This window comes from Bombus bifarius, unplaced genomic scaffold, assembly GCF_011952205.1.
Source record: "Bombus bifarius isolate JDL3187 unplaced genomic scaffold, Bbif_JDL3187 scf7180000008194, whole genome shotgun sequence".
Classification (NCBI taxonomy): domain Eukaryota; kingdom Metazoa; phylum Arthropoda; class Insecta; order Hymenoptera; family Apidae; genus Bombus; species Bombus bifarius.
This window is the reverse complement of record NW_022884502.1, coordinates 122,078-135,218: the sequence shown is the minus strand read 5'-3', so window position 1 is coordinate 135,218 and position 13,141 is coordinate 122,078. Positions and strand designations below refer to the sequence as shown.

Here is a 13,141-nt window from a genome sequence, read left to right as displayed (position 1 = left end):
ATTTTGTATCGGATCGAATTTGGTATATATTAAGTATAAATTAGATGTCGATAATATGAACGTTTTAAATATTGATAAATCGATTCATTTTTCGATGTGAAGCAATCGAGTATTGAGTATCGAGTATCGAATCTGAATGTAATGTAAACAACTTCCAAAGTGTTTCTTTATTATTAATATTAATTTTTAATAGAATCATCAAGAATAAAATAATTGATATTATCGAAAAGTACTTTTGAAATATTGATAATGGTGGCATTACGACATATTCACTGAATATATTACTTCGTTCTTTTAAAGTTTGGGAATACAATTATATGGAATATAGGTTATATGTGGATTCCTTAATAACACATAGAATACTATGTCTGTTATCACATAAATTATTCGTTTGAATCATCTTTGAATCTTAAAATATTTAAAGTATTTAATTGTGTAAAAAATGGCACAAGAAAAAGGAGATCCTCCACGAAAGGTTATTTTACTATCTGATATTTTATCTCTTATTAATTACATATCTCTAAAATTTCTCTAACTAATAAATTAATAAATGTTTCTTAATATAGAGATACAGAAGAGAAGGAGACAAGGAAAGCAGTCCCTTGGAAACAGATGACGATTATGTTCCTTACGTGCCAGTTAAAGAACGTAAAAAATATCAATTAATTAAGCTTGGTAAGCTTGGACAACTTAAAGATGAAGCTGCTGCTGGTATTATCGGGAAAAGTAGCAGTGAGAATGAAAAGGATGATGCAGATGATGATGATGGGCAAGTATGGGGAAGAAAGTCGAACATTTCTTTGTTGGATCAACATACTGAATTAAAAAAATTAGCAGAAGGTAACCGTGTATGGCATACTTCATGAAATAAAAAATTTTCAATAATTTAAAATAACCGATTCGTAAAATATTTTAGCTAAGAAGGAAAGTGCTATGGAAAAACAGTTGAAGGAAGAAGAAAAGATCCTAGAGAGTGTAGCAGAAAATAAAGCTTTAATGGGTGTAGCGGAATTAGCAAAGGGTATTCAATACGAGGACCCAATAAAGACCAGTTGGAGACCTCCAAGAGCAGTTCTCACTGCAGGAGAAGCAAGACATGAAAGGATTAGGAGGAAACTTAGAATTTTAGTAGAGGGAGATGATGTACCACCACCATTGAAAAGCTTCAAAGAGATGAAATTTCATAGAGGTATACTGAATGGTTTGGAACAGAAAGGTATCGTTAAACCCACACCAATTCAAGTTCAAGGAATACCAACAGTGTTAGTATACATTTATTGTATATTTGTAGTCATGTTTCTGTAAAATATAAAGTATTTATTTTTTTCCTTTTTATAGATTATCAGGTCGCGATATGATTGGCATTGCCTTCACTGGTAGCGGCAAAACATTGGTATTTGTATTACCTATTATAATGTTTTGTCTAGAACAAGAAGTGGCTATGCCATTTGTGAGAAACGAAGGACCATATGGTAATACTATATTGTGATAATATAAAAAATAAAATATTTAGAAAATGATATTAAATAATATAATGATATTAAATATGACGTTTATCCCCTTTCAGGTTTAATCATTTGTCCGTCTCGAGAATTAGCGAAACAAACTTACGATATTATTCGACATTATACGAATACTTTACGACAAGCAGGTTGTCCCGAAATACGCAGCTGTTTAGCAATTGGAGGTGTACCTGTATCAGAATCTTTAGAAGTTATTAACAAGCAAGTATTCTGCCAACACTTTGATTTTTCTTATTTCGATATTTCTATCGCATTATATAATCTTTGCCTTCATTATAGAGGTGTTCACATTATGGTGGCAACTCCTGGAAGACTAATGGATATGTTAGATAAAAAGATGGTAAAACTTAGCGTGTGTCGTTATCTGTGTATGGACGAAGCCGATCGTATGATCGACATGGGTTTTGAAGAAGATGTGCGAACAATTTTTTCGTTCTTCAGGGTAAATATACTTTGTTATATTTTTATTATATTAAAAATTGTTTGTACTACATTTGAGCATATATTTCATATAGGGTCAGAGACAAACGTTACTGTTTTCTGCAACTATGCCAAAGAAGATTCAAAATTTTGCGCGTTCCGCTTTAGTAAAACCTGTGACGATTAATGTTGGTCGCGCAGGTGCAGCGTCTATGAATGTAATACAAGAAGTTGAATACGTCAAGCAAGAAGCTAAAATCGTGTATCTCCTGGAATGTTTACAAAAAACCCCCCCACCTGTACTTATATTTGCCGAGAAAAAGCAAGACGTTGATGCTATTCACGAATACTTACTGCTAAAGGGCGTTGAAGCGGTAGCAATACATGGTGGAAAAGGTATATTCAATTTTAACGCAATAAATATCATCAAGTATATTTCTAGTGTTTAAATTGTGTAATTACTTTTTTATAGATCAGGAAGAAAGATCACGTTCTGTAGAAGCTTTTCGTGAAGGCCGGAAGGATGTATTGGTTGCGACGGATGTTGCATCCAAAGGTCTCGATTTTGCCGATGTGCAACACGTTATAAATTACGATATGCCGGATGATGTTGAAAACTATGGTAATTTAGCATGTTTCTATTAATTATTAAGCAATGATTAATTACATAAATAATTAATTTTTATGTATAGTGCATAGGATCGGAAGAACTGGGCGTTCTGGACGAACTGGAATAGCAACAACATTTATTAACAAAGCAAATGACGAGTCTGTGTTACTGGATCTTAAACACTTGCTTATGGAAGCGAAACAAAAGGTTCCACCATTCTTGCTGGAACTTTGTTCAGAGAATGAAAAATACCTCAATTTGGGAGGTAAAACGATTGCAGATAACATTTACATTTTCTTTTTTATTAAGAAGCAGGAAATAAACCGTGTTTTTTTTTTTTATTACATTTCAGATGAGCGTGGATGCAGTTATTGTGGTGGTCTTGGTCACAGAATCACAGAGTGTCCCAAACTGGAAGCTATCCAGAACAAACAAGCTTCGAATATCGGACGCCGTGATTACTTGGCCAGCAATGCAGCTGACTATTAAACTGGAATATTTTGTACATATCTTTTAAAAAATAGTGATTTCTCTGTGTAATATCGTATTTTGTAAATAGTTTTACAAAATTTGTATTCATAATTAAACATAGATATTATCTCATTTTTTCCTCGACACTGCATACTTCCTGCTAGCTTTAAACGCGATGCTTTTATGTTTTCTCTGTTCATCAATTTGGCATACGATACGCACAAAGATAGAAATTTTTCAACAAAAACTCCGTCTGAATTGACCTGAATAATGATTAGATGGCAAAATGGGAAGGGGGATGATGATTTCACGAGGATCAAAAATCAGAAAGCCGATGAAATAGAGGCACGGCGAAGGATAATAGAGAAAAGTGCCGAAAAGAAGCGAAGATTACGTCAACAGCACATTGAACGCAAAGAAGCATTAGAAGCGGAAAAACTACAATATGCCAAGGCGGCTGGTGATGTAAAAATTCGGCAGCTTAAACGCACGCAGCGACTAGTCGAGGAGCTTGCACGTCGTAAACGTAAAAGCGCAATTTTCCTTTAACTCGTTGTTAAACTGTTGGTGTATATGCATTCATGGAAAATTAGAAGCTGCAAAGATGCACACAATGCATATAATATGCAAACATATACAAAATATGCAAAGTACAATACTCTCTATAATGTTTTATGTTTAATGTTTATTATAACTATAACGTCTATATGCTTGTAATTATATCCATAAAAATATGAATTTGCATAAATAGCCGCAGTCTATTAATTAGAAATTTACTTACTGTGCACCTATTAATATAATACAGATATCGAACTGCAAGAGTCATTAAAGAGTAGAAAGATAAAATCTGCTGTTCCATCTGTATGTAACGAAGCTTTGGAGAAGAAACACGTAGAGTTGATAGAAAAGAAGACTCAGGATGAACAGATACAAACTTCTAATCTGTCCAGCCCATGGGATGTCGAGGAAGATTTTGAGACAAAGCAGCGACAGAAGAAATTAAGTTACAAAAGAGATCTCCAGAACCAACTTCTAGACAATCGACGGAAACTGCGTGAGAAAGAGGAGGAGAAGCATCGCGAGCGAAAGATAATGGAAGAAGTTGGCGAGACGATGCACCAAGAAAATTTGGAAGCGGAGAAGAGGAAGAAAGAAATAGCTGCTTTGATGGAGGCTGAGAAGGATGCTTTTTTAAAAGCTCGACGATTTTGGAAAGAGAAGAGGAGGGAGGTTCTGAAGCAGGAACACGACGAGATTTTGCGAATCATCGCTAAAAGGGAGGCTTTGCAAAAGAGGGAAGCTGAAGGAAAGGTTCTACGAAGACGTCCATTCATTGGCACTGAATTTTATCTTAACAACGCACCTGTCTTTTTTAGGCCGATACTCAGGCAGCTAAGGACGCTATGTTAGAAAAGATGATGAGTAAATTGATGGAGGAAGAGCATAAACGAATAGAACGGGAAGAAATTTCCAGGGAATTATATTTGGTAGAGAAAGAACGCAAACTGGCGGCTGAAGCGATTAAACTGGCGATGAAAAAGAAACGTACTGCGAGACAACAACTAGAAGAGATGGTGAGATTATGGTTGCATCGCGGAATTTCTTCTTTTTTCTTTTTCATTGCGCATTATCTTTTTATACAATACGCGTAAGAAATGTAACATCGCGTATAAAGATTGTTAGAGGCTGTAAAATGAACAGGCAAAAACTCAGAGAGCTGTGGCTGAAAGGAAGGCGAAAGAAAATGCGATCGACGCTGCTTTCGCCAAGTATTTGGCAGATGAACGAAAGAAACAGGAGGAAAAGGAAGGCCAAGAGGAGCAAGCACGACGCGAAAAAGGTATGTAAATCGCCGTTGATATCAAAGATATCGGAACTAACGTGGGTAAGCTTTGCCATATTTTATTTGTAGTCGTCCAATATGGAAACGAATTGCGCGAGACTATAGAGCAAAATAAAACGCAACGTTCGAAGGATGCAGGAAAGATAAGGCGTGAAATTGATATTAACGAAACTAAGTGTCATTCGGAATCTAACTTGGAGGCAGTGAAATTTCAGCAGGCAAAGAACAACGTGCTTTAAATAGAAACACTGAAGATGAAATTAAATTTTTAATTCTACAGCTATTTATTGGTATACAGATATATACAATGATGCGCGAAAACCATCGCTCTCGCGGTTCTTGCGGCTCTCGTCATTTATACAAAGTCCGTGTAAAAATACAGCAGCCCCATCTTATATTGGATATTAAGTACATGATAAATTAACAGTCTCGCCTCGGGCGTGTCCAGTATCGAAAAATCGGACGGGAACAGCTAACTAACGAGTTTCGTTCTGCCGATCGGATTTTTCTTGGCAATCGAGGCAATTCTCGAGCGATTTCTTCTACCATTTTTACCCCTTCCATTTGCAATTTTTCATTTTCGATTTATAACAATTGTCATGTAATATCAAAACGATCGTTTCAATTTCTTTCTTCCTTCTTTTTCCGTCTCTCTCTCTCTCTCTCTCTCTCTCTCTCTTTCACTCTGTGTTAAAACATCTTCGGCGTAAGAAGGGGTTGAAGTAGCGAAACAAGTAGCACTCGAGCATTAAGAATAACTATAAGTACGAACGTTAGTTTTCTCGGTGACTGGCTAGTCGCCATAGTCGCTTACAAACTAATTTGATCGGTCGATCGTTCTCATCTCTTCTTTAAATGACGAGTAAATTAACATATCTATCGTTAAAACATTATACACTTGGAAACGGTACAGTAATATTCGGAAATGAACTCGTGAAACGCATTCCTGAGATCGTAGAGAAATTCTTTTCTCGGAAGATCGTCGTTCAATGGATGATCGTAATGATCGTAAACTTTAAAAACTGAATACTATTGTAAGTTGTCTATTTGTATTCCTTATACGCTACGTGAAATCCTTATCTCCACGTATCGAAATTGCATCTCGACGAATGGTCCTGACCTACGGTTCTTTCTTCCAGCGAACTAAAGAACCTTTATGGAGAATTTCTTAAGTACGAAGCGATAACGAGGGAGGGAATTAGGCGACATGGCCACTGGCTCAGAACCGGTCAAGTTCACGAATTTAACACAGATTGGTCTTAAAAGTAAAATCACATTTCCTTTGATAACCCATTTGCCTACGTCGACTCGCTACTCTTATTTTCTCTTTCGACTGACGCGGTTTTCTACGCGTCGTTTCTTCTAACTTTTCTCTAAGAGAAACGAAGAAAGGAAGATGGATCCAAGAATTTCTTAGCCAGTCGGAAACTGCAGTCGCACTAGTTGATTCTTCTCTGTTTCGTTTAATAAATAGTACCGACTATTCGAGTAAACGTTTCTGACTAAATAATAATCGCTTACGATTTACGTAATATTAGGCCAATGGGTTAATTAAATATTAGTCGCGTAACACATATTGAACGATCGACTCTCAGAGATTGCAGAGACTCGATCGCAATCCGCTTACGCCTGTTAAACGTGTATATAAATTCACGTAAAAGTAAAATCACATATTCTTACGATTTAAGTACACGTACGCACGTATGTATACACACAAGCAGATTTTTGTTCATTTATTCGCAGCAATCGGCAAAATACTCTACTGGTTTTAATCAGAGGTGGGCAAACGAAGCGTGTCTCGATGGTTCTTTCGCGTTATAACGATATACACGTATCGTTTTACGCGTAATTCCCTCTTGTACGATACGTTATGGCAGTATTTATCGCAGCGTGTTTTACATTAATGAACAACGAAAAATAGATTTGCCCACCTCCGTCCCTTAACGCTAATAATATCTCATCAACGGTGAACAAATCTGGTCAGAAATTTCCTGTTGCTCTTCGTCAACGAGACCAATCACGACGCCTTCTCTCGGCGTCTTAACGACGATACAAGCGTTTTTTTTCTTTTTTTTTTTTTAACACATAACTCTCGCAAGTCTCTAGTACGTTTCGCGGAAGCTATTCTTCTTGTTTCACGAAACCATAAATGTTACCGGATATTTCAATAATGCTTGCGATCGATAAGATCTTTATATGGTGGGTCAAAGTAATAGAAGCATCGGGTAAATGCTAGAGTATTCTGAGAAAAACACCGTTTCTGTGGAGTGGAATGAATCGAAGCAAATAACAAATAACATTAACAAACGTTAGAATAAGAACAAGTAGTTTCAACGAGGGAAATAAGAGGAACATAGATTCGATTGGATGGAAAGAGATTTGGAGGAATCGTTGGAATGTTCGACGGGCACAGAATCGTTTCGTTAAGCGATATTGACTAATAGCACCGCAGAATAGTAATGATAAATCATTTCAATACGATTAAGCTACAGCCGTTTTCCCAGTAGGGTAGACAGTCTCTGAATACACACTGGGAGGAATGAAACTCATGGAAATATAGCGAAGAATGCGTGTCGTTAATTCTCGTATCGTTTATACAGTCTCAAAAATATAAATAGCTCAACGAGAGTCTTGCCATCGCTTATCCACTGGAAATGCAAATAATCCGGCAAGTTTTACACCGCGGTTAGGAATTGCCGGCGAATAGGAACCATGAGAATAGTACGTTAGATTAACAACAGCAAGTGCAGGCAAAAAGTATCAAGTTGACGATAGACGATCTTTAAAGAAACTCAAAAAGGATAGACTAGCTTCAACTATCAACCGCGATTTACGTTCTCAAAGATTCTTCTCTTATTTTTTTTTTTTTTTCCAAGAGAAACTTCGATTCGTCGCTAGATCACGAATTCCTTAGCAAATCGTGTGTCTGCTGACTTCCTGTTTGTCTCACGAAAAACCATCACCAAGGAAAAGCAAGAAGTTTTCTCTTCGATCGCGAGATTCTTTTCGTAAGTTTCGAACAGCGGTGTACGATAGGCACGATATAGTAATAGTTTTAAGTGTTTTTCTTTCTCCCATTCTCTTTCTCTCCGTTATTCGTCTGCAAATAAGACGATACATCACTCTAGAAGTCGCATCTCACATCGATCGAACGCTGATCCCTTAATTGTTATTAAAGCTGCGATCGCAAACGAATCGTAATCTCGTGTTTCCGGAGAAAGAACAAATTTTTCTGCGCGCTTTTCGACAAGCGAAAATAGGTCTGTGACTTTTTGTCCCTTGCGCCATCGATACGTCGATGCGCACGGCTGCGGTTAGTCTTCTCTTTTTTTTCTTTTTTTTTTTTTTTAAAGTGAAATTTGGCCCCTTTTCTTTGGAAGAAGAAAACTTGGCTTGAATCGTTCAACTAGCACTTCCATAGAACGCGCGGATCGTTTCGGTGATCGATCGTTACATCGTAATACGAATTCGACGATTTACGAGGTGAATTATTCTGAACGTACGACAGATATGTCGTCTTATTACTAGGAAGACGTGAAAAAGAGCGAAAGCGTACGCCATATGTGTATGCGTGCTCCTCGTTATTAGATACCGATAAAAAAATAAATTCCAGCACAGTAGAACGGAAGAAGCTCATTCGGGGTTGCGTCAACGTTTATGAAAACACGCCCAGCAGCCATTAGACTAATACGATAAAACGGTTTGGTTCTTCGAAGTTCGATTTCACTAATAATAAATATCTTCTTCTTTTGATTCTTTATTCTGTCGAGCGTTTTTTAACGATCGACCAGAGCGGTTAATTATATTTATCATTAGCGAAACTGAGGCTGAACCACGGGATAGCATGTAAAAGGTTTTCACATGTACCTATCCTTCGCGACTTCGGCGGACGGGATTCTTCGACGTATCGATTTCTTCGATACAGATCTTTTTTCTAAAAAGATTCCTCTAAATAATGAACAGATCTAAGCGTCTCTGATTCACCGTGGTCACGTGTCCGAGAAGAGGAACTCGCTCTCGGACAGTAACACCTCGAGATCGGAAGGAACGGTATGGAGATCAGAATTGGCTGGCTCAGGTAAATCACCCGCACTGTTTCCGATTCCTGTAGGCGCTATTTGTCTGGCCCTGCCGATTCTGACCCTGTCCTTCTTTTTCGCTGTCCTTAGAAGAACACCGGTTCGTGGAAGCTTCGGCCTGCCATTGACGTGTGTCGTGTTTGGCGCCATGGCAGGAACCTGCGCTACCTTGTCGGATTTTCTCAGTTTCACGCTGAACCTGAAGGGAGGTTTATAAACTACTTGCAGCTTCGCCCTCTCTTTTCTTGTCCCTGAACTTGCTGGTGCTTTCGTTTCTTTAGATTCGGTTGGTCTCCTCGAAACCGCTTGCCTGGTCGCAGGCAGTCTGGTTCCTGCACCAGTCAGACCCACAGGGGTAGACTTGCTTTTCGGTAAACCAGTCGCGTTGCTTCTGCCAGTTTCCGGCCGACATTGAGAGGATGCCAATAACCAGGAACGTACTTTGCTTTTCGGATCGGCGTTTGGCTCGGTTTCTTTCTCAGCCTGGATAGCCGAATAATCGATCACTTCTTTCTTGTGTTGCTTCTTACGCTTTCTTTTCTCGTTGTCCGCGCCGCTTACGTTGCCACTCGAATTCTGCTTATCTCGACTTGGGAAGGTCTTCTTCCGTTTGTTCTCTTGTATCATCGCAGGCGTCACGTCTGCTGATCTCTTCCTAGCAAAGTCCTCGGTCGCGTTCGCCGATATCCTCTTCGCCTGTGATTGCGGTTGTTTCTTCTTCTTCGATGCATCCTTGCCGGATTTGTCCGCGTTCCCATGAGAATCCTTATGCTTCCGGTGTCTCCTCTTCTCCCTGACTTTTCTGCTGAGCGGAAGCTTTGCACGTACAGCCGGAGGATGCACCGTCACTCCCTCCGTTCCCTCCGGCGGAAGACGCACAGTTTCCGTCGTTGAGCTGTGTATTATTGTAACTGACTTGAGTTTCAGGTCCGGCCGTTTGCCCAGTAATCGCATGCTCGCCACCTAAATTCAAAGAACGAGTCGTAAAGTATTAACGATGATATCAAGTGGTTGCGTGTTCTACCGTTACAGGTATTGATTTAGGCAGATGTTAGCGGTGAAATGTACGAGGAAAATCAACTACGATACTGCTGATAGTCGTACGATCGCGTGTTCGTTACACGAATAGTTATACGAATGCTGGAGGATTTATGACGAATTAGATACAAAGGTACAACGATGTTTTCAACTAGCGTGTGTTACAGATGCTGCAGATACAAGACTCTACTTTCGTCTGTTCCTAGACTTACTCTCGACACGTTTTTTATCCGCGCGTTTCCTCGACAGTCTCTGGCGTAAAAATGATTGGTATCGGTATTATATAGTAAACTGTATTTTTCTAAAGAACAATTCGAACGTGTATAGAAAAAATAACAAGAATAGAATGAAAATTAACGTTGAAGATTAAAGGAAGAATTAAAGTAACGCTTACCAATAGCGATACAGCAGCCACAATGATAAAAGCGGCTGCGTACCAGTGATCAATTATCCAACGACGGAACGTGGCTAGACTTTCGTCGGATAAGAGAAGCTTCCTTAAGGTTGCTAAAGGACCACTTGGATCAACCTGTAGAACAGTTCGTAGGTAAAAAGTATCCTATCATCGATAGATAAAGTCTGTATCTACCGCGACGAAGCATCTAAATAGAGAAAATCGAAATTCGATTTAATCTACTTTGGAATTATTGCTCAAAATAAAAATCTGGAATCGCTATAAATATAAAAAAAAGTATCGATGCAACGAGAACATGAAATCTCCCGAAGATAGAACTTTAAAAATTTTCTATTTTCAGTTTGGTACCACAACGTAGTAACCGTATTTTCTTATTCTGTATCACAAGAAAAAGAGACAAGATTTGCCATAATATAAAGAGCGAGTATGTACGAGTAAGCGTTTGCCTATTTATAGCTCGGCTACTATGATAAACTCGCCGTATGATAAAATGTCATATGGTCGTACCTCTCGACATTTTTGGAAGACGTCACAGTATCCGTTATAATCATTGCACGGTGTTCCAGGCTTCGAGAACATGTCCGGAATGTCGTAGGGTGGAGAGTTCCAATCAAAAGACGACCTACACGCGTAACATCGATCATCGATATATATTTATTTTTAACATTATAAAAAAATACAAGCGCAGAGAAAAATGCGGTTCATAACGTACAAGCAAGGTTGATTTTCTCCGGGTAGACGACAACATAGTTCACAGGCTTTCGTCGGTGGATCATTTGGCCCGGGAATGCACTGGCAAGATTCCAATCCGTATGCAAGGCATATACTACCGGTGCACTCCTATGAAACAAGGAAAAAGGTAAACGATGCATATGCGGAAAAATATTTCTCCGTCATTGTCTGGATTTCACGCTCACCCCCATAAAACACACAAATTCGCGATTGCAGATCGTCTTGTTGGGCTTGTTGATGGAAGGAGGACAATACGGTGATCGACCGTCGCAGAAGCTTGCGTCGCGACATCCGTTGTCGTCTCTGCACTTGTCTCCGAATCTTAAATTGCACTCTGCGGTACAACATGGACCCTGAAAAACGATAACACGCTTTTAATTGCTGCAATCCTGGAGTTCTTTCGCTTTTAATTAATTATTAATTAATTAATTCGCTTTTAACATATGAAAAGATCCTCGAGGTCATATGGAAAGAATACGACGAGTCTATTTGAAACGTATGTTGTAATATATCGTATCCTGCGTTCACGTACTTGACTAGGACTACAAATGGAACCCGGTGTGAGTGTACAGGGTGTCTCGCCTGCTGGCGGATAACGACGTTGGGGAAAACAACACGAATCCCTGCAATCTTCTTCCCATCCGCAGTCGCACTCTTCACCCTCTTCGATGACACCATTGCCGCATAATGACACTTGCGGCTCTGGAAAAACATACACAGTTTCCTCAGTTTCTCTCTAAACGTGTACATAAATGCGCATATTAGGTTCAGCAATAGGTTCATTCGCTTCTGCTTGAAAGACTACGAAGCGTCGTATTTACTTTGACGATTATTTCCATATAAAATTCTTCTAACTTGTTTATCTCGTTTCTCCGTAAATTTATATTATCCGAATTTATATTATAAAAAATTCGAGAGTTCTCGTCTCTGCATTTTCTAAAAATATATATCTACATCGGTGAAAGGCGAATGAACTTGTTGCTCAACCCAATATATACACTGCCATAAGTATTAGGACTTATTCGTCGCATTTGTCAAAAAGATCGAACAAATTTTATTCTATTTAATATTTCACGTTATAAGACGCATAGGGCGTATCGGAAATCACAGCGATGCAAAAATCTTGAGAACTCGCAGCTATTAAAAGCATCCAAGTCCCAATAATTAATTAAGTTATAAATTTATTTTATAGGAATTTTTTATCACGATAAACGCAGAATAACAGTTCCTTCGTGCAAATTACTAGTAGATTGATTCGATCGTCGATACGATACGAATGAAATGACAGATCTTATAATAAAATGATAGCAGCGAAAGGTATTCAATTTATATTAAATATCGCGTGTCCTGATATCTATGGCGGACCGTTTATGCTCTAAGTTTCCAGTCCTTACGAAGGATATAGTGAAAGCGGGGATCCGCGGAACGACTTTATCGCTGGAGGAAACTGTACTTAAAAGTTTCGACTATTATTCAGGATAGATATATTCGGTGGAAATATCGCTACGTTAAATAACTTTCGATTGGAGGAACGCGCGCAACTATAACGGGCGGGTACATTCCGCGAATATTCGATATTCGACAGGGGATATAAAAGTAACGAGCCAGAGACTGACCAGTAAAGCAACCCTTCGGAGAACGAGCTTTGCTATTCAAAACTGGGTTTATGGCACTCAAGCTACATGGGCTGAAACGATTATTGTTTCGCTTGTCGCCGCTGGTAGCACGAGCGAACATAATGAAGTTTCCATCCTCTCCGCCGGGCGTGCATTGTTCCGGATCGTGCTGAAACAAAGTAAAGTGGCGCCTCGTGTTACGCGCGTATCGACATCGACAGTCCTAGAAAAACGAGCAGAACCGTCAAACTCGTCTCTCCTCTTTCTCTTTCTATGCGCCTTGCTTGGCACGAAAAACGTATTAACATTAGGAAGCGGTCGTAATGTCTCATCTAGAAGCAAGAACGAGACCGTGTACGCGTACGTATATGGAGTAAGTAAATTCAAAGCAGCC

General features: G+C 38.9%; 3 protein-coding genes across 4 annotated transcripts in view; 2 read left to right on the top strand and 1 right to left on the bottom strand.

Annotated features, from left to right (window-relative positions):
- Positions 1–3,156, top strand: LOC117209896 (ATP-dependent RNA helicase abstrakt). The gene is made up of 10 exons (XM_033452352.1): positions 1–475; positions 567–840; positions 917–1,262; positions 1,339–1,472; positions 1,568–1,724; positions 1,803–1,965; positions 2,039–2,339; positions 2,416–2,565; positions 2,636–2,818; positions 2,906–3,156. The coding sequence occupies exons 1-10, from the start codon at positions 443–445 to the stop codon at positions 3,040–3,042; spliced, it is 1,878 nt and encodes a 625-aa protein (XP_033308243.1). The 5' UTR covers positions 1–442; the 3' UTR covers positions 3,043–3,156.
- Positions 3,157–3,263: 107 nt separating this feature from the next.
- LOC117209898 (meiosis-specific nuclear structural protein 1-like) lies at positions 3,264–5,269 on the top strand. The gene is made up of 5 exons (XM_033452354.1): positions 3,264–3,550; positions 3,830–4,335; positions 4,401–4,598; positions 4,726–4,864; positions 4,937–5,269. The coding sequence occupies exons 1-5, from the start codon at positions 3,295–3,297 to the stop codon at positions 5,104–5,106; spliced, it is 1,269 nt and encodes a 422-aa protein (XP_033308245.1). The 5' UTR covers positions 3,264–3,294; the 3' UTR covers positions 5,107–5,269.
- Positions 5,270–5,533: 264 nt separating this feature from the next.
- Positions 5,534–13,141, bottom strand: part of LOC117209893 (disintegrin and metalloproteinase domain-containing protein 10-like) — a 56,644-nt gene continuing 49,036 nt past the window's right edge. Inside the window, exons 11-18 of one of the 2 annotated variants that reach the window (XM_033452351.1) lie at positions 12,748–12,916; positions 11,664–11,833; positions 11,317–11,484; positions 11,112–11,239; positions 10,907–11,021; positions 10,379–10,513; positions 10,197–10,236; positions 9,593–9,909 (exon numbers count right to left, since the gene is read on the bottom strand). In XM_033452351.1, coding sequence (XP_033308242.1) covers positions 9,713–9,909; positions 10,197–10,236; positions 10,379–10,513; positions 10,907–11,021; positions 11,112–11,239; positions 11,317–11,484; positions 11,664–11,833; positions 12,748–12,916 — 1,122 coding nt within the window. In that variant the 3' untranslated portion in view covers positions 9,593–9,712. Of the gene's footprint in view, positions 9,910–10,196; positions 10,237–10,378; positions 10,514–10,906; positions 11,022–11,111; positions 11,240–11,316; positions 11,485–11,663; positions 11,834–12,747; positions 12,917–13,141 lie in introns of both variants that reach the window. The other variant, XM_033452350.1, reaches the window with a different exon arrangement.

Coding starts and splice junctions, on each gene's coding strand:
- LOC117209896 (XM_033452352.1), top strand. CDS start 443: ATGGCACAAGAAAAAGGAGATCCTCCACGAAAG. Junction 476..566: donor AAGGAGATCCTCCACGAAAG/GTTATTTTACTA, acceptor TTCTTAATATAG/AGATACAGAAGAGAAGGAGA. Junction 1,725..1,802: donor TCTTTAGAAGTTATTAACAA/GCAAGTATTCTG, acceptor CCTTCATTATAG/AGGTGTTCACATTATGGTGG.
- LOC117209898 (XM_033452354.1), top strand. CDS start 3,295: ATGATTAGATGGCAAAATGGGAAGGGGGATGATGATTTCACGAGGATC. Junction 4,336..4,400: donor AGAGGGAAGCTGAAGGAAAG/GTTCTACGAAGA, acceptor TGTCTTTTTTAG/GCCGATACTCAGGCAGCTAA. Junction 4,599..4,725: donor GACAACAACTAGAAGAGATG/GTGAGATTATGG, acceptor TAAAATGAACAG/GCAAAAACTCAGAGAGCTGT.